This window comes from Pristiophorus japonicus, chromosome 11 (genome assembly GCF_044704955.1).
Source record: "Pristiophorus japonicus isolate sPriJap1 chromosome 11, sPriJap1.hap1, whole genome shotgun sequence".
Classification (NCBI taxonomy): Eukaryota; Metazoa; Chordata; class Chondrichthyes; family Pristiophoridae; genus Pristiophorus; species Pristiophorus japonicus.
This window is the reverse complement of record NC_091987.1, coordinates 210,139,383-210,160,255: the sequence shown is the minus strand read 5'-3', so window position 1 is coordinate 210,160,255 and position 20,873 is coordinate 210,139,383. Positions and strand designations below refer to the sequence as shown.

The 20,873-nt window shown below is 47.0% G+C and overlaps 1 protein-coding gene across 8 annotated transcripts in view; it reads left to right on the top strand.

Moving 5' to 3' along the window:
* LOC139276457 (centrosomal protein of 164 kDa-like) overlaps window positions 1-20,873 on the top strand; it is a 209,885-nt gene that overhangs the window by 87,087 nt on the left and 101,925 nt on the right. For all 8 annotated transcript variants that reach the window (XM_070894480.1, XM_070894479.1, XM_070894476.1 and 5 more), the window contains 2 exons: window positions 17,574-17,741; window positions 19,637-19,750. In XM_070894480.1, the coding sequence (XP_070750581.1) occupies window positions 17,574-17,741; window positions 19,637-19,750 (282 nt within the window). The remainder of the gene's footprint in view (window positions 1-17,573; window positions 17,742-19,636; window positions 19,751-20,873) is intronic.

Sequence of the window (20,873 nt, the reverse complement as noted above, 5' to 3'; positions counted from 1 at the left end):
TTAACCCAGTATACTGATCTCTGACAAGATGATTGATATTTAAATGCCAGTCATGCTGTAAAATCCTTTCCTTATGCCAGCACGTATAAAACACAGAAAGCTATATTGTCTTAATTGCACCGTGGAGAAAATGTGTTTATTAATAAAAAAAAAGATTATTGTGCTCTTTAATCACTGTGAAAGTGTTGAAATAAAATAATCAGAATCTTGTCTATAGAAAATATTTTCAGTGTTGGAAAATTATCCATATTATCAGCATAAATTAAAGTTTCAGCTTGATTAGGCATCATTAGTGCAGCATCATCAGACAGCATTAATCTCTCCAGTCTAGGCACTTGCTGTGCTGCTTCGTAAATGGTGAGCCACAAAGCTGATGTAGTATGTCTAATAATACCTTGCTGCACCGCACAGCAATTTGGGACCCTCGGCCGATTGAGAGTTTAGGACGAGGTGCGAGAGAGATCCTTCTCCCCCTGCACACATCCCCCCCAAACACCATACTGCTTTCATGTGACGTACATTCTTTGTGCAAAAAATCTGCTCTTTTTTTTCCACAAAACAATTCTCTTCGCTACTTAGTTTGAGATTTTTTTTTAAATTACACTCTCCTCAAGATGCTTTGTGCTGCTTTGTATTTGTCATTTGACAGGAGAAGCACATTGGTGTGCTTGTAATAAAGAGAATTGAATTTGAACTAACCTATCAGCAGCAAGCACTTGGTTTCATTATATAAGCCTTACAGCAAAAGCCATGGATAGAAATGGCATGTTTGATAACCACCTGTGTTTAGCAGAGCCATATTTTACTATCAATTAACCTTTACTATGTCCATGTGTATAAATGGAATTGCAATTAGATTAGAACAAGTGTCTGAGCAGCTGAAGGGTTAAAGTATTTGTACTCTGCAAGCTATGTGGAGCCTTTGTAACAGCATTCCTGAATAGAATCACGCGTTTGTGTATTTGAGATTAATTAAATACAGTTTACTGTAATAAATACGCCTTTTCTACCTACTCTTCCTAGCACTTTAATTTTCACAAATTTGTGATATCCTTGGTCACACACCATTCCCTGATCGAGAAGGCCCAATGGGGCTGACTGCTAACCACCATGCGAGAGCAGACTAGTGTCTTTTTTAACTTCGCTGAGGGGTAGAGACTTCAGCACCTCCTGCTTATGATGCGACGTAAGATGAGAACATTGCATTGAATCATAGAATGGTTGCAGCATGGAAGGCGGCCATTCGGACCATTGAGCCCGTGCCGACTCTCAGCTAGTCCCATTCCCCCGCCCTTTCCCCGTAGCCCTGCAATTTTCTTTCCTTCACATATATTTATCAAACTTCCTTTTGGAAGATAAAATTGAATCTGCCTCCACCACCCTTTCAGGCAGTGCGTTCCAGATCTTAACCACTCGGTGTGCAAAAAAGTATTTTCTTGCGTTGCCTTAGGTACTTTAGCCAATCACCTTAAATCTGTGTCCTCTGGTTCCTGACTTTTCTGCCAATGGGAACATAGAAACATAGAAAATAGGTGCAGGAGTAGGCCATTTGGCACTTCGAGCCTGCACCACCATTCAATAAGATCATGGCTGATCATGCAACTTCAGTACCCCTTTCCTGCTTTCTCTCCATACCCCTCGATCCCTTTAGCCGTAAGGGCCATATCTAACTCCCTCTTGAATATATCCAATGAACTGGCATCAACAACTCTGCAGCAGGGAATTCCACAGGTTAACAACTCTGAATGAAGAAGTTTCTCCTCATCTCAGTCCAAAATGGCCTACCCCTTATCCTAAGATTGTGTCCCCTGGTTCTGGACTTCCCCAACATCGGGAACATTCTTCCCGCATCTAACCTGTCCCGTCCCGTCAGAATCTTATACGTTTCTATGAGATCCCCTCTCATCCTTCTAAACTCCAGTGTATAAATGCCCAGTTGATCCAGTCTCTCCTCATACGTCAGTCCAGCCATCCCTGGAATCAGCCTGGTGAACCTTCGCTGCACTCCCTCAATAGCAAGAACGTCCTTCCTCAGATTAGGAGACCAAAACTGAACAGTTTCACTCCAGCTACTCTGTCCAGACCCTTCATGTCTGGCATATTTGGATGTAGTGAGCATGTAGCCTTCCACTTTGTGTGGTGGATTGAAATGTCAATCTCTACCAGGTTTACTTGACACATCTTTTTAAATGGGTACGCTTTGAGTTGCTTAACGATGGGTTCCGGGTGGCTCACAAAGTTTCTTTTCATTTTTGGGGGGGGTGTGCGGCCCCTTTAAAGGGCTGCACGCAAAACCCATTCAAAACACCGAACATGGACGGATTTTCCCATTTAAAAGCCAGCGAGCTGGCTGCGCGGGAGCTGCAGAGCGCTGCATGGCCATGCGGCTTAAAGGGAACATTGGTGGCGCAGTGGTTTTACCTCTGGGGTTCAGATTTGAATCCAGTCTGACTGACCGGGGTGGAGATCTCTTTTCCAGGTGGATGTGTTTGGGTCGGCTCAACCCACTTCACAGGAAACTGTTCACAATTGGCAATCTCACTTGGAGAGGGCCACAAATCGAGCTGGTGCAGAAGATGGAATTTGCAGTACTGGTGCTTCCCTGACACGGATGTTATGGCAGAGTAGGGGAGCTTTTATTGTGTATTTGGCAAATGCTGCACTTGATCTCGTAATGCTTGATTTTTTTTACACTGAAAGCCCAAACTTGGAAATTGTTCTATTTTCCACCTCTCGCTTCCTTCACCAGGAGTCTAAATTTGGGGAATGTTCTACAAATGCAGCTTCTCAAGTGGGATATCTTTTCATTTAAAAACTGTGGGCAAAACTGTTTGAGAAGAAATTGCTGTTCAGATCTTGCACATTAGAAGAAGCTAAATCTTGAAAGTGTACCATACAATTTGCTTAAAAAATGTAAGTACCCTGCTGGGGTCTGGCAGTCCATGGATTCCTATTAAAAAAAATCTTGGTTTTCGGAGTCCTCGTTAATCAGACTCGATCATATATAGTAAAGTGCGATTAATATATGCCATGAGGATAAGATTTGGAATTAATCAGGAAAGTAGATGATGGAAACGCACTTTTGCCACTTCAACTGGGGCCAGCTGAATCAAACCAGAGATTGTACCCCAGCATATTTTAATACATTATATGCAATGTATATATGTGAATATGACACTGTACGCTACTTCTCTTTCACTTGTAATTGCTTGACAAATGCAAACACTCATTATAAAGCAACACAATATATAGGAAGCACTGAATAACAAGGAATGATTGCAGGAAAATAATCTCCCTGGAGAGTTCCAGTCATAAACTGAAAGAGCAAAGTTTGAGTGATTTATTGTCACTTAAACTCAGCAATCAAACTATAGATTAGAAATTACTGTTGGCAAAACCTTAATTAATTACATTCCTCTGTCCATTATTTTGAATGACATTCTGGGTAAGGTGGTGACAGCAAAATTCTGGAATAATTTGAGAGGACTTCGACACTGTGATTTGGAGGAGAGATGTAGATTTCTGTGCTCGATGGCTGAATGGCGCCTCTCCTCTGCGGCTGTCATTCTGAAGAACTTGGGTGACAGAGTGGAGGGCTCTTGGTATCCATTGAATTATATTGAAACAAGAATCATGATGGTCTGGCCATCATGGTGTGGGGCAGGCTTGATGGACCAGCTGGCCTTTTCCTGCCTGTCAATTTTGTATGTTTGGAAGAGTCAATGCCTTCAACAACAACAACTTGTATTTATATAGCGTCTTTTAACGTAATAAAACTGTTGTGTATCTATAACGCATGCACTCCCATGTTCCGCCACCAGGGAGTGCATCCCCTGAAGTCCGAAGGGATCCCAGCATCCCTTGGGAGCACTGTATATAAGCTGGCCCTTAAGACCTGTTCCTCACTCTGGAGTGTCTTATTAAAGACTGAGGTCACTGTTACTTTAACCTCCCTGTGTGCAGTCTCATCCGTGGCAACGAGTATACGAATCCAACGCAAAGATGCAGCAAACTGTGGGCATCCTGGAGAAATTCTCAGAGGGTGAGGACTGGGAAGCCTATGTCGAACGGCTAGACGAGTACTTTGTAGCCAACGAGCTGGACGGAGAAGGAAGCGCTGCAAAAAGGAGAGCGGTCCTCCTCACAGTCTGCGGGGCACCGACCTACAGCCTCAAAGAATCTTCTGGCTCCGGTGAAACCCACAGATATGTCGTATGAGGAGCTGTGTACACTGGTTCGGGAGCATCTTAACCCGAGGGAGAGCGTGCTGATGGCGAGGTATCGGTTCTAAACGTGCCAGCAATCTGAAGGTCAGGAAGTGGCGAGCTACGTTGCCGAGCTAAGGCGACTTGCAGGACAATATGAGTTTGATGGCTACCTGGAGCAAATACTCAGAGACTTTTTTGTACTGGGCATTGGCCACGAGACCATCCTACGAAAACTTTTGACTGTAGAGACACCGACCCTCAGTTAAGGCCATTACGATAGCACAGGCGTTTATGTCCACCAGTGATAACACCAAACAAATCTCTCAGCACACAAGTGCCAGCAATGTTCATAAATTAACTGGAACTGTGTTTGCGAGCAGAAATGTACAGGGCAGAAACCACGAGTCTGCAACTGCCAGCAGGCATCAGGTGACCCAGATGACTGAGTCCCCAACAAAGGATGAATGCAAGGCAATTCACACCTTGTTGGCGTTGTGGAGGCTTCCATTCAGCCTATTCATGCTGCTTCAAAGGGTATGTTTGCAAGAGCTGTGGAACACTGGGGCACCTCCAACGAGCTTTCAGACGAGTTGCAAGCTCTGCAAAACCTGCTAACCACCACGTGGCAGAGGAAGATCGGTCCATGGTGGATTAAAGCAATTTTGAGCCTCAGAGAGAGGAGGCAGATGCTGAAGTACACGGGGTGCACACATTTCCGACGAAATGTCCATGCTTACCCGTAGCCGTAGAACTGGACACTGGCGCTAGCCAATCCATCATGAGTAAAAAGATGTTTGAGAGACTGTGGTGCAACAAGGCATTTAGACCAGCCCTGAGCCCCATCCACACGAAACTGAGAACGTACACCAAAGAGCTCATCACTGTCCTAGACAGCGCCATGGTCAAGGTCACCTACGAGGGCACGGTGCACGAACTGCCACTCTAGATTGTCCTGGGCGATGGCCCCACGCTGCTTGGAAGGAGCTGGCTGGGCAAAATCTGCTGGAATGGAGATGACATCCGAGCGCTATCACATGTCGATGAGGCCTCATGTACCCAGGTTCTTTACAAATTTCCTTCCCTTTTTGAGCCAGGCATTGGAAACTTTTCCAGGGTGAAGGTGCGGATCCACTTGGTCCCAGAGGCACAACCCATTCACCACAAGGCAGGCGCGAGCAGTACCTCATGATGAGGGAGAGAGTGGAAATCGAGCTGGACAGGCTGCAACGCGAGGGCATCATCTCCCCAGTGGAATTCAGCGAGTGGGCCAGCCCGATTGTTCCAGTACTCAAAAGTGATGGCACGGTCAGGATTTGCAGCGATTATAAAGTAACTATTAATCGTTTCTCGCTACAGGACCAATACCCACTACCTAAGGCAGACGATCTATTTGTGACGCTGGCAGGAGGCAAGACGTTCACCAAGCTCGACCTGACTTCGGCCTACATGACGCAGGAGCTGGAGGAGTCTTCGAAGGGCCTCACCTGCATCAACACGCACAAAGGGGCTGTTCATCTACAACAGATGCCCGTTTTGGAATTTGGTCGGCTGCAGCAATCTTCCAGAGAAACATGGAGAGCCTACTCAAGTCGGTACCACGTATGGTGGTTTTTCAGGACGGCATATTGGTCATGGGTCGGGACACCGCCGAGCACCTACAAAACCTGGAGGAGGTCCTCCAACGACTGGATCGCATAGGGCTGCGGCTGAAGAGGTCAAAATGCGTCTTCATGGCAACAGAAGTGGTGTTTTTGGGGAGAAAGATCACGGCGGAAGGCATTCGGCCCACAGATGCCAAGACAGAGGCTATCAGGAACGCGCCCTGGCCACAGAACGTCACAGAGCTGCGGTTGTTCCTGGGACTCCTCAACTATTTTGGTAACTTCCTATCGGGGTTAAGCACCCTCTTAGAGCCCGTACATGTGTTGTTGCGTAAAGGTGAGAACTGGGTATGGGGAAAAAACCAAGTCATTGCTTTTGAGAAAGCCAGAAACATTTTATGCTCCAACAAGCTGCTTGTATTGTATAACCCGTGTAAAAGACTTGTGCTAGCATGTGATGCGTTGTCGTACGGAGTCGGGTGTGTATTACAACAAGCTAATGTTGCGGCGAAGTTGCAACCTGTCGCCTATGCCTCCAGGAGCTTGTCTAAGGCCGAGAGGGCCCACAGCATGATTGAGAAAGAGGCATTAGCGTGTGTGTTCGGGGTAAAGAAAATGCATCAGTACCTGTTTGGGCTCAAATTTGAGCTGGAAACCGCTCACAAGCCCCTCATATTCCTGTTCGCTGAAAATAAGGGGATAAATACTAATGCCTCAGCCCACATACAAAGGTGGGCACTCGCGCTATCAGCGTATAACTATACCATCCGCCACAGGCCAGGCACCGAGAACTGTGCGGATGCTCTCAGTCGGCTACCATTGCCCACCACGGAGGTGGAAATGGCGCAGCCTGCAAACTTGTTGATGGTGGCGCAGTCCGCAGACTTTTTGATGGTCATTGAAGCATTTGAAAATGATAAATCACCTGTCACGGCCCGCCAGATTAGGACTTGGAACAGCCAAGATCCTCTGCTGTCCCTAGTAAAAAAAACTGTGTACTGCATGGGAGCTGGGCCAGCATCCCCATTGAAATGCAAGAGTTAATCAAGCCGTTCCAGCGGCGAAAGGACGAGCTGTCCATTCAGGCAGACTGCCTGTTGTGGGGTAACCGTGTAGTGCTACCCAAAAAGGTCAGGGAGACGTTCACCTCGGATCTCCGCAGAACACACCCGGGTATAGTAATGATGAACGCGTTGGCCAGATCCCACGTGTATCGGTATCGGTGGCCCGGTATCGACTCTGACTTAAAGTCCTGTGTACGGCAATGCAGCGTGTGTGCTCAGTTGAGCAAAGCGCCCAGAGAGGCACCACTAAGTTTGTGGTCCTGGCCCTCCAGACCATGGTCAAGGATCCATGTCGACTATGCGGGCCCATTTCTCGGTAAAATGTTCCTGGTGGTGATGGATGCATTTTCAAAATGGATTGAATGTGAAATAATATCGGGAAGCACCGCCACCGCCACCATTGAAAGCCCAAGAGCCATGTTTGCCACCCACGGCCTGCCTGACCTCCTGGTCAGTGACAACGGGCCATGTTTCACCAGTGCCGAATTAAAAGAATTCATGACCCACAATGGGATCAAACATGTCACCTCGGCCCCGTTTAAACCAACCTCCAATGATGGGCAGGCAGAGTGGGCAGTACAAACAATCAAACAGAGCCTTAAACGAGTCACAGAATGCTCATTCCAAACCCGCCTGTCCCGAGTACTGCTCAGCTACTGCACGAGACCCCACTCGCTCACAGGGGTGAGCTACTCATGAAAAGGACATTTAAAACCAGACTCTCGCTGGTTCACCCCAACCTGCATGATCAAGTAGAGAGCAGGCGGCAGTAACAAAATATAAACGATGGTCACGCCATTGTGTCACGGGAAATTGATCTGAATGACCCTGTGTATGTGCTGAACTATGGACATGGTCCCAAGGGGATCGCGGGCACGGTGATAGCTAAAGAAGGGAGTAGGGTATTTGCAGTCAAGCTAGACAATGGACAAATTTGCAGAAAGCACCTGGACCAAATGAGTCTGCGGTTCACAGACTGCCCTGAACAACCCACAGCAGACACCACCTTTTTCGAGCCCACAACCCACACCCAAAGGATCAATGACACCACGCCGGACCAGGAGATCGAACCCATCACGCCCAACAACCCAGCAAGGCCAGGCTCACCCAGCAGCCCTGCAGGGCCGACAACATGTCAGCCCAGCAAGGGCACAGCCAAAACACGAGAACAGACATTCGTACCGAGGCGGTCCACCAGGGAAAGAAAGGCTCCCGACCGCCTCACCTTGTAAATGGTTTTCACTTTGATTTTGGGGGGGGGGGGGGAGTGATGTTGTGTATCTGTAAAGCATGTACTCCCATGTTCCGCCACCAGGGAGCGCATCCCCTGAAGTCCCAAGGGATGCCAGCATCTCTTGGGAGCACTGTATATAAGCCGGCCCCGAAGGCCTGTTCCTCACTCTGGAGTGTCTTAATAAAGACTGAGGCCACTGTTACTTTAACCTCACTGTGTGCAGTCTCACCTGTGTTAGGAACACAATAAAAACATCCGAAGGCGCTTCACAGAAGCATTATAAAACAATATTTGACAGAGGCATACAAGGAGAAATTCGGGCAGATGACCAAAAACTTGGTCAAAGAGGTAGGTTTTAAAGAGTGTCTTTATAACTTGTAATAAAGCCCCGAAAACACCAATGGATGATTGAAGGGAGACTAACTTCAACCTCACGATATTACCTCAGTTTCACCTCTACCCGGGTGGTGGCTTCCATGCTTGGTAATACCTAGGCGGCCGCCTGTATTCGAGAGTTCAAGATCTATCCGGTCCTCCCTAACATCCGAGTACCTTGGCCTGTGATAATTCGCTGGACTTCACTTTTTACTCCACATTTTCTCCCTTGAAGGTGCTCACTGCTCACTGCTGGGGAACAGTTCCTCGACCAAGTTGCCTTTCTTTCATATGTAAGCCCAGACAGTGAATGTCATTTGACTATTCCACCCACAAAGGCACGACAGCCGAACCTGATCCTACACTCCGCCAACGCTGCACTTTCCAGTTGTGAATACTGAATAATGATTAGGATTGGAACATCATCCCGCACCAACCCAAAGGTGAGGCCAGTTGCAATGCCCCTATTGCCACCTCCCATGATTGAGGCCAGCTTTTTTAATCGTTCCTGCGATATGGGCGTCGCTGAAAGCCAACATTTATTGCCCATCCCTAATTGCCCTTGAGAAGGTGGTGGTGAGTCGCCTCCTTGAACCGCTGCAGTCCATGTGGTGAAGGTACTCCCACAGTGCTGTTGGGGAGGGGGTTCCAGGATTTTGTTCCAGCGACTATGAAGGAACGGCGATACATTTCCATGTCAGGATAGTGTGTGACTTGGAAGAGGAACTTGGAGGTGATGGTGTTCCCATGCACCTGCTGCCCTTGTCCTTCTCGATGGAAAGCTAACTCCAATCAGAGGTTGAACTTCCACATATTTAATACAGCAGCATTGTTCTTTTGAATAATAAAATGAAGTCTAACCCTTTATTGTTGAAGGGAGAGATGTTTTCAACTGGTGTTTCTCCACTACTGGCAGTTGTTATGCCAACATCAACGTCCAGCTTCATTTAGCCGACTCATAATCACATCCTAATGTGCAGATTAAATTTGCAGTATTAGTACTGCAAGATTGCAGGAACTTAATATGCAATAAATTAATGTGAAATGACACTGTTCAATGTATAATATATAAGACAAATTTGAAAAAGTCTGCCACAAGAAATATCGTACTGCAGTATTTTAATGGATTGATCGAATGTTCAGCTCTGAGTAATATATTGCCTACCCTTGTAATTAATGATCAGACCGTCAAACTCCATCCCTCTCCACACAACTTTGTATGCATTTATCTGGGTTATATACTTATGAAGAGTACTTGTTAAATATGCTGCAATGCATCAACCTACTTAGAAAATCCTGGTTTGGCTTCCCCAATGACGAAGCAAGTTAATCCAGTACGTGACTGAGCCCTACAGAGCACAAAAGCCTCAAGTTCCGTCCCTGTCTGTGATGAGGCAATGGTAAGAGGGACTGCAATTAGCCTCAGCACCTCTAGATTAGGGAGAGGGAAATCAAGCAGCAATTCTGCTGCTGACTGCTATCCATTGAGCACCTGTGTACGTTAGACAAGAGCTCAGCAGGTCGAGCTCTGACTCCCCTTCTCCTCGTATTTGAATAGCCTGCTGATGCTTGTTGTCGAAGCTCCAGATGAAGAATGGCCACTGGGACAAGATACCAAATGCAACCTGGTGCAATTGGGATGTTACCCAGCAAGAAGCCAATGTCTCTGGGTGGCGAGGGGAGGTGGTGGGCATAGGAATAAATTGGCAAGTACTGATTTGTTAGCTTGCAAATTGATGTTCCAATGTGGTGGGGCAAATCTAGTAGGACATTGGTTTATATCCACATAATGAATTCTAAGGGCTGGATTGTTATATATGTGGACTTGTATTTACTCTGTACAGCCACCAGAGGGCTCATTCCCCGGAGTCCCAAGGGATCCCATAATCCCTTGGGAGCACAGGTATTTAAGAAGGCTTCACAGGTTGGAGAGGCACTCTGGAGACCTGCAATAAAAGACTACGGTCACACTTTACTTTGAGCTCATAGTGTTCATTTCTCCATACTCAACAACTGGCGACGAGATACAGATAGCGAACCCAAAGATGCAGAGATCAGTGGGCATCCTGGAGAAATTTTCTGAGGGAAATGGTTGCGAAACTTTTGTGGAGTGACTCGACCAATACTTCGTGGCCGACGAGCTAGATGGGGAAGAGGGCCCTGCCAAACGTAGAGCGATCCTGCTCACCGTCTGTGGGGCACCAACGTGTGGCCTCATGAAGAATCTGCTCACTCCAGCGAAACCCACGGCGAAATCGTACGACGATTTGTGCACACTGGTCCGAGAGCATTTGAACCCGAAGGAAAGTGTTCTGATGGCGAGGTACAGGTTCTACACCTACAGACTGTCTGAAGGCCAGGAAGTGGCGAGTTATGTCGCCGAGCTGAGACACCTTGCAGGACATTGCGAATTTGAAGGACATTTGGAGCACATGCTCAGACTTTTTCGTAGTTGGCATTGGCCACGAAACCATACCTTGCAAGCTTTTGACTGTAGAGACCCCAACCTTGAGTAAGACCATAGCGATAGCCCAGGCGTTCATTGCCACCAGTGACAATACTAAGCAAATCTCTCAGCACGCAAGTGCTGCAACAAATACTGTGAACAAAGTGGTGATGTTTTCGAATCGTAACGTACAGGGCGAGTCACACATACCTGCAGCTACACGTCCTCAGATGTCTGAGTCCACCATCAAGGGTGATGAATGCAAGGCCATTAACACCTTGTTGGCGCTGCAGGGGTGATCATCGTTTCCACTCATGCCGATTCAAAGGATATGTTTGCAAGGGCTGTGGAACAATAGGACACCTCCAACGAGTGTGCAGGCGAGCTGTTAAACCTGCAAACCACCACGTTGCAGAGGAGGACAGATCCACGGAGGATCACTATGAACCAGAGCCTCAGATAGAGGAGGCAGAGGTACATGGGGTGCACGCATTCACCACGAATTGTCCCCTGAAAATGCTGAATGTTGAACTAAATGGACTCCCGATGTCAATGGAGCTGGACACAGGCGCGAACCTGTCCATCGTAGCCAAAAAGACTTTCGAAAGGTTGTGGTGCAACAAGGCCTCAAGGCCAGTCTTAACTCCAGTTCGCACAAGACTAACAACTTACACTAAAGAACTGATTCCTGTAATCGGCAGTGCTACCGTAAAGGTCTCCTACGATGGAGCGGTGCACAAGCTACCACTCTGGGTGGTACCGTGCGATGGTCCCACGCTGCTCGGCAGGAGCTGGCTGGCAAAGATACATTGGAACTGGGATGATGACCGAGTGCTATTGCCCTCTGATGACACTTCATGTGCCCAGGTCTTAAACAAATTTCCTTCGCTGTTCAAACCAGGCATCAGGAAATTCCAAGGAGCAAAAGTGCAGATCCACCTAATTCCGGGGGCGCGACCCATCCATCACAAGGCGAGAGCAGTACCGTACATGAGAGAAAGGGTAGAGATCGAGCTCGACCAGCTGCAACGAGAGGCTATCATTTCATCAATCGAGTTCAGCAAGTGGGCCAGTCCTATTGTCCCAGTCCTCAAGGGAGACAGCACCGTCAGAATCTGTGGCAATTACAAAGTAACTATCTATATTTTTTCCCTACATTACCAATACCTACTACCAAAAGCCGATGACTCTTTGCAATGTTGGCGGGAGGAAAGACGTTCACGAAGCTGGATCTGACTTCAGCCTACATGACGCAGGAACTGGAGGAATCATCGAAGGCATTCACCTGCATCAACACGCACAAAGGTCTTTTTGTTTATACCAGATGCCCGTTTGGAACCTGATCAGCGGCGGCGATATTCCAGAGTAACATGGAAAGTTTACTGAAGTCGGTCCCGCACGCCATGGTCTTCCAGGACGACATCTTGGTCACAGGTCGGCACACCTGCAGAACCCGGAGGAGGTTCTTAGTCGACTCAACCGCGTGGGGCTCAGGTTAAAACGCTCGAAGTGCGTTTTCCTGGCGCCTGAAGTGGAGTTCCTGGGAAGGAGGATTGCGGCGGACGGCATCAGGCCCACCAACGCGAAGACGGAGGCAATCGAGAACGCACCGAGGCCACAGAACGTGACTGAGCTGCGGTCGTTTCTGGGACTCTTGAACTACTTTAGTAACTTCTTACCGGGTCTCAGCACCCTGCTAGAACCACTGCATGTCTTACTACGAAAAAGGGGCGAATGTGTTTGGGGCAAAAGCAAAGAAAATGCCTTTGTTAAAGCGAGAAAGTTGTTATGCTCAAACAAATTGCTTGTGTTGTATGATCCATGTAAACGTTTGGTGCTAGCATATGATGCATCGTCAGGTGTGTATTACAATAAGCTAATGATTTCGGGAAACTGTAACCAGTTGTCTATGCATCCAGGAGTCTGTCTAAGGCCGAGAGACCGACAGCATGATTGAAAAAGAAGCATTAGCGTGTGTCTGTGAGGTAAAGAAAATGCATTAATACCTGTTTTGGCTAAAATTCTAATTGGAAACTGACCCTAAGCCACTTACATCCCTGTTTTCCGAGAGTAAAGGGATAAATACCAACGCGTCGGCCGGCATCCTGAGATGGGCGCTCACGTTGTCCACTACAGCTACGCCATCTGCCACAGGCCAGGCACAGAAAACTGCGCTGATGCTCTCAGTAGACTGCCATTGCCCACCACGGGGGTGGAAATGGCGCAGCCCGCAGATCTAACCATGGTTATGGAAGCATTTGAGAGTGAGCAATCACCCGTCACTGCCCGGCAGATCAAAACCTGGACAAGCCAGGACCCCTTATTATCTCTAGTCAAAAGCTGTGTGCTTCACGGGAGCTGGTCCAGTGTCTCAGTGGAAATGCAGGAAGAGATAAAGCCGTTCCAGCGGCACAAAGTTGAAATGTCTATATCGGCAGACTGCCTTCTGTGGGGCAATCGAGTAGTGGTCCCCAAGAAGGGCAGAGACACCTTCATCAATGACCTCCACAGTACCCACCCAAGCATCGTAATGATGAAAGCGATAGCCAAATCCCACGTGTGGTGGCCCGGTATCGATGCGGACTTAGAGTCCTGCATTCACAGATGTAATACATGATCTCAGTTAAGCAATGTACCCAAGGAGACACCGCTAAGTTTATGGTCTTGGCCCTCCAAACTGTCGTCTTGGGTACACGTCGACTATGCAAGCCCATTCTTGGGTAAAATGTTCCTTGTGGCTGTAGATGCGTACTCCAAGTGGATTGAATGTTAGATAATGTCGGCTAGCACGTCCGCTGCCACCGCTGAAAGCCTGCGAGCCATGTATGCCACACACGGCTTACCCGATGTCCTGGTGAGCGACAACGGGCCATGTTTTACCAGTGCTGAGTTCAAAGAATTCATGATCCGTAACGGGATCAAACATGTCACATCTGCCCCGTTTAAACCAGCGCCCAATGGTCAGGCAGAGAGAACAGTGCAAACCATCAAGCAAGGCTTGAAGAGGGTAACTGAAGGCTCACTGCAGACTCTTCTATCCCGAGTCCTGCTTAGCTACTCCACGAGACCCCACTCCCACCTGCTGAACTGCTCATGAAAGGAGCACTTAAGACAAGGCTCTCGTTAGTTCACCCTGATCTACATGAACAGGTAGAGAGCAGGCGGCTTCAACAAAGTGCATACCATGATAGCGCAAATGTGTCACGCGAGATTGAAGTCAATGATCCTGTATTTGTATGAAATTATGGACAAGGTCCCAAGTGGCTTCCCGACACTGTCGTGGCCAAAGAGGGGAGCAGGAATGTTTCGGGTCAAACTTTCAAATGGACTCATTCACTGGAAACACTTGGACCAAATCAAACTCAGATTCACAGATTACCCTGAGCAACCCTACCTTTTTTGATCCCCCAACACACACACCAGTGGCAACTGACACCACGGTTGACCACAAAGCAAAACCCATCATCCACAGCAGCCCTGCAGTGCCCAACACACCAGGCAGCCCAGCAAGGCCAGCTGCACAGCAGCCCAATGAGGGCCCAACAAATGATTCAACAACACCAGCTTTCACACCGAGACGATCAACCAGGGCAAGAAGGGAGGTGGAATGTTGTTATATATGTGGACTTGTATTTACTCTGTACAGCCACCAGAGGGCTCAGTCCCTGGAGTCCCAAGGGATCTCATAATCCCTTGGGAGCACAGGTATTTAAGAATGCTTCACAGGTTGGAGAGGCACTCTGGAGACCTGCAATAAAAGACTACGGTCACACTTTACTTTGAGCTCACAGAGTTCAGTCTGACTCTTTCTCCATACTCAACATGGATTTTCGGCTTTTAGGATTTTGGGGCATTAACTATAGCGGGGCGGTCCTGAAATCGCCTGGAAAAAGTTTGCGCCTCAGTCAGCAAATTTGGGCAGCTGGGTCCTGAGTGTGGGGCGGAGTGGTACGCGAGGCGTTGCATACCTCTCTTAGGTTGCTAGGCCGGCTGAGCATGCGAAAATCCTGAGCTAAAGAGCCGGCCTGGGAGCGCTCAGAGAGGTCTGGGGAGAGAGAAAAAAAACCTGAAAAAAACCCACAAAAACATTCCCAATACATAGCCCACGCCACCACAACATAAATCGCAAAAAACATATTACAAAGTCACACTTACCTGCAACATTACTTACCTCACTGCTGCCACTACAGCTTTCACAGGCGTTCCCACCAGGGCGCGCTGGGCGGCGCTATGGGTCAGGCGGGAGTTAAAAGTCAAGCCATTGCCCCAACAGGGCCGTTGCACCCTGCTTGCCTCCTCTGGGCGGCAGTGCTCTACACCCCGCTGAAACTGGCCCCGAAAACCCCGGCGGGGCGCAGGAAGCTAGCCGCCTGCTCCGTAGAACTCATTACCGCCGCTCCGGGGCAAAAACAGAGGCAAACAGCAGCGGAAAATCCAGCCCTAAATCTTCATTGAGCTGTGAGGTGAGGCCTGGAGTTCCCCACCAAATGAGTAGCATGAGTATCTAATTGTGCAGGCTGTAAGAGAGGCATTGAAGCAGACTTGGAAAAAGTGCAGATCTGAAGCACCACAAAAGAAGTTTTTGTACCAGCACACCTGACTATCCATTTGTGAATAATGAGGTGTTGAAATGACCTATTTCGGCGATCAATTAGCAGATTAACATTCGCAAAGATTAAAAATTGAGGCCATTAATCTGTCGCATGAGTACATCCTACGTATGGACTACATAACTACACATTGAAAGCAAAAACGGTGCTTATTTATACACGTATTTCAGTTTTTGCTGGCAGTTTTCCATTTCATAATAAAAAGTTGTGAAACCACAAAAAAATTGCAGATGCCAGAAATCCAAAACAAAAGCAAAAAAATACTGGAAACACTCAGCAGGCCAATGGAGAGAACAGATGAGCTAACATTTAGGTTTTATCAATTATACGGTAGCTACTGATTGCAGATCGGTAGTTACTGTGTGCCTTTACAGCCAGCATACCTTGTGTATACTGTTGGGCTGCGATTCAGACAGTGGGAATCAGGATAGACTCTGTGCAAGTGTGCTTAAAGCTCTGGAGGAGCAACGTTCGCTGTAAGCTGTGCTTTGTTTTCCGCGGCCTGTTTCTTCTAGTGTGTGGTCCCTTTAAATTTCAGCGCCTGCACGGCAAACAACTATGGCCCTGAAATCCTGGTTTCTCCTTCCCGCGTACGTTCGACTGGATTCTAGGGGGGGAAAGTGCATTTACCTGAAGCTGCTGCGCCCACAAGCGATCCCAGACCTGAGGTCTCCACTGACTGCGTGTCGCAGCGCGTGCATGTCAGGACGTGTGCAGGACTGGAGCTGCAGTCACATGGCTCTGGGCAGCCAATCCAGGTAAAGTATGTTCTCATTCAAAATAATGGGAACTCCGTCAGTTGGAGTGCCCATTATTATGATTGAGAACGCCCCCCTCCAAACGCCCAAAACATAAATAAAAAAATAGAAAAAATACACCACATATTTTTATTAATTTGTGTATTATAAAAAAAAAATTTGATTTTTTAAAAACATTTTTTTAATTATGGTTTAAAATAAACTTACTGCAGTGGGGAGGGTTTTTAACTGTTTTTAAATTTTTATTTTATGTTTTTGTGTATTTTAAAATTCTTACGCCTGTAAAAGTAGGCTATGCATCTGCTTTTATCAGGCGCTAGCGTTTTCCTGACATCTGCTGGGCAAGATATAGGTTAATACCGCAGTCTTGCCCATGCAAATGTCCTGGATGTGGAGATGCGGAGGATCTGTCAAACTCCAGCTTGACAGATCGGAAAAGCGGGTTTTCAGCACATGTACATTGTGCACTGAAAACCGGCTTTTGCAATGCCTTCCCGGATCCGTACGCACTCTACAGACCCGGGAGGCTGGAATTTCTGGATCAAGGGACAAGCTGGTTCTCACTGCTGCGCGCCCACCCAGCTTAGAGGGAACATTGATTGAGGGTATTGGCAGGGATACACAAACACTAAATAAGCAATGGATAGCTTCAGAAAAGTGTCCAGCAGGTCCAACACACCCCTCAAGCACTCAAACTTGATTTGATACCGCGCTAGTGTTGTAGCCCATGCAGTTTCAAATCGAAGCAATCTGAGACTAACTGCTCTGCTGGTTTCCCACTCAGTCCTCAGGCCAGAACCCAATTTCAGAATTCTACTTCAGTGCTGAAGTTACAGTATAAATGCACCCTTAAAGGCAGGAGCAGGCTCTGCTGTGATTTCCAGTGTGGCTGAATAGCCTGCTAACATCCACTGTCTAGGCTCCCAATGAATAATGGCTACTCTGGTGGGTTCTTGGAAAGCTGTCTGCCTGCACTCTTGGAATCGTATCCCAGCAAAAACTAGCACCTTCAAGCAAAGTTGGGGGAAATTTAAGCGGGAGGGAAAAAGCCTCTCGCTGGTTGTTACAGGCTTAACACACACATCTTCCGTTGAAGTCAGTGGAGGAGGGGGGGGTGGGGGGTACCATTTCTTTTCACAACATTCTCGCTTGAATGCATGTTTACCAGGAAGTATACTTCACAAAGTAGACTCTTTTATAAGTCGCCACAAGTCAATTTTGTGCTATTAAAATTGTTGCAGCATTGTGACCCATGTTTCTACATCTGTCTTTCTCAGGCACTAAGTTTACCACCGTCTCTTGTTCTGGCACCTGAAGGAGGCCTTGCTCCCCTACGTGGCCTTGGAGAGTTCCCAGCAAGTACACTCTATGGTTCATTGGGCAATCCATCTGGAACTACTGGGGGACTGATGAAGAGTTCTCTGAGAAGCTCTACCACGTTCGGGGTAATGGAAACTTCGGTTTATGCAGAAGGCTGAATTTATTTTGCCTTTAAAATTGTAAATTGCAATTAACTATGAATGCTATCCATAATGAGGAAAGAATCCAACAGATGAATGATGAAACAATAAATAGACTGACTAGTGACCAATAAAAGATATTGGTCCCTCCCTATCTTCAAACCCCTCCATGGCCTCGCCCCTCCCTATCTCTGTAATCTTCTCCAGCCCCAAATTCCCTCCTGAGATGTCTGCGCTCCTCTAATTCTGGCCTCTTGAGCATTACTGATTTTAATTGCTCAACCATTGGTGGCCGTGCCTTCTGCAGCCAAGGCCCTGAGCTCTGGAATTCCCTCCCTAAGCCTCTCTGACTCTCTACTCGTATTTCCTCTTTAAAACCGACCTCTTTGACCAAGTTTTTGGTCATTTGCCCTAATTTCTCATTAAGTGGCTCGGTGGCAAATTTTGTTTTATAACACTCCTGTGAAGTGGCTTGGGATGTTTAACTACATTACAGGCGCTGTTTAAATATAAGTTGTTGTTGGTGTCGTCTAGGACAATCCAATGTGAAAAGGTTCAAATGTACTATCTCTGTCTTTTCTTCTCTCTTAGCCTGGTAGTCAATGATAGTTGCGAAGTCAGGACTGCATCTCCAAACCAAGTGGTTGCAGCAAATTGTAATTATCGTCTTGGTTTTGTCTTCTGTCTAATTCTGTTTTATATTAATTTTTCTTCCTTTTGCCTGTTAAATTTTCTCCCCTTTCCAAATTCTGCAGGCATTGCCTCCTTGGTGGTATATATTTCACAGGTGTCAGCCACGCTCCAATACCTCACTCATGGCCATTCATCATGTGTGAGGCTAGACAGCGAGTGTCAGCTGGTGTTTAACAACAGGTGGCAACACAGCTGAGTCCGATCTTATCTTCAGCACGCATGCACTTTTCCAGCAGGGCATGCAGGATATTGAAAGTGGAATCCTTGCTGATTTGTCCCTATCTACCTTGGAGTCTAATTATAGCAAACGCCTTTACTGCCATCCAATTGAGATAAGCTCTCTCAGCACTGACCAAAGATCAAACCGACGTGGCTCATCTCTTTCATCAGCATTGGCCATTTCTTTAATTGAGTATTAATGATCGCATCACAGGAACTCTCTTGGAACGCTCACTGAGTCCTGCAGTGTGAAGAGACTGAATGAACAGACACAATGGAAATACTGCACTCACTTTAAAAAAAAATCTATTAATTTAGGTTCTCCCAAATGGTCAACTTGTAGCTTGTGAAGGGCAAACACCAGGAAGTTATTTTTTTTTCTTTAACAAATTGCGAGGAAGGGTGGCTGAGGCCAGGATGCTGTATTTATTTAATAAGCAGCTGGATGCGGAAATGGAAATGCGATAGGATTATTAAACTGGAGGTTGGAGATCAAACGGCCCAAAGAGCTATTTATTTTCATAAGAACGGATCGTGTGAAGTGTCATAGTACACAAATCCCCCCCCCCCCCCCCCCACCATTACACTAAGTGAAATCCGAGTGATGTAACTGATGAAGTTCTAAGATGCTCAATATTCTGATAGATGGCTTGTAGGGATTTACAGGCTCCAATTTTCTGCTGGCTTTTCTGTTGTCATTAAATGAAATTTTAAGCAGAAGTCCTAAAACTGCTGGCATTGCCGATATTTTTCACCACTGGCTTCTGCTCTCAGTCCTGCTCTCCCAAGTACAGAAATGACGTAACTTCAGCTCAAAGAAAAACTAGGCCTGTGCTTACATCCGGCGTGAAATGACATGTTTTGAATATAAAAGTAGTCTTATTTTTTTATCAAAATGTTTACATATTTCAGCACAAAGTCATTACGTGTCTAATACCATTTCCTTTTTTTGTGGGGGGGTGCTAAAGATCCCTAAAGCAGGTGGCCTTACAAAAAGTCTTCTGGGAACAAGGCTTGACGAGAAGATCTCCCTGAACCTAACGGATCTCAGTGAAGATGATGAGGATCTGAGTGGAGACAAGGTATATACGGTAGTCTACAATATTAAACTAGCAGACAAGAAGTGATGAATTTCATTCACACAATGGCAAGTTGTGAAATTAAATTGAATGACTTGATCATTTGTGAGCTGGCCATGAACTACCATGAAAGCGGCCAGAATGTTATTAAAAACCCAGCTCGTTCACCAGTGTTATTTAGGGAAGGGAGCCCGCCACCCCTACCCAGGCTGGCCGACATGTGGCTCTGGTTCCACACTGTGTGGATGACTCTCGATACCCTATGAAATGGCCCAACAAGTTGTAAAGACAAGTCATTCGTGAAAAGGGCCCACTGCCATTCAAGTCAATTAGGAATGGGTAATACATGCAGCTTTGAGAGAATTGCCCAAATCTCTTGTTTTTTTTTTTAAAAAGCCACATTTAGTGGAAATATAGAGGCAGACATTCAAACTAGGGCCCTTGTCCTCAATGGATCTGTGTGGGGTTCCCAGGAAGGCCATGAGAGCATGTGGGCCAGGCACACACTGCATGTTGCAACCTTCAGAATTCTGTGTTTAATTTTTTTTCTGTGTTTGTTGACTTATTAACATGGTATTTCTGTTGTTTATGAATTAAAAGTTTCCAAACTTTTCCTTTGGATAGATGATGTTTGTGTTCCGTCTGCCAGTATTTGCAGGAGATGCCTGGGAATATGAGCCAATCTAACCCACTGCTCTTGTCTCATCAGTCTTCTTTAGAAAGATTGGGAAGAGAAATGGGGTTAGATTCTGTGCCCACATATAGGTAGTTCTTACAAAAATTGAATTGTTGCATGATATTTCTGAATAGTAATATCAAATACATTATGCAGCACAGGTTGAAGCTCCCTTATCTGGGACCACCTCTCGTCCGGCACCATTCCCGGCCACCGGGTGGCGCATGCACAGAACTCTGACATGAACAAATTGAAGTCCTTCCTCGCTGCTGGCTCCCGCAATCACTGGTCTAACCCCGCGATCCACCACCCTTCGCCCCCCCCCCCCCCCCCACGATCTCTCTGCCGCACTCCCAGCCCCAAGCCAGCCAGCACCGATATCCCCTTGCTCAGTACCTGTACAATCCAATTTAACGTGACCTCCCGTCGTCCGGCAAAATCCCTTATCCG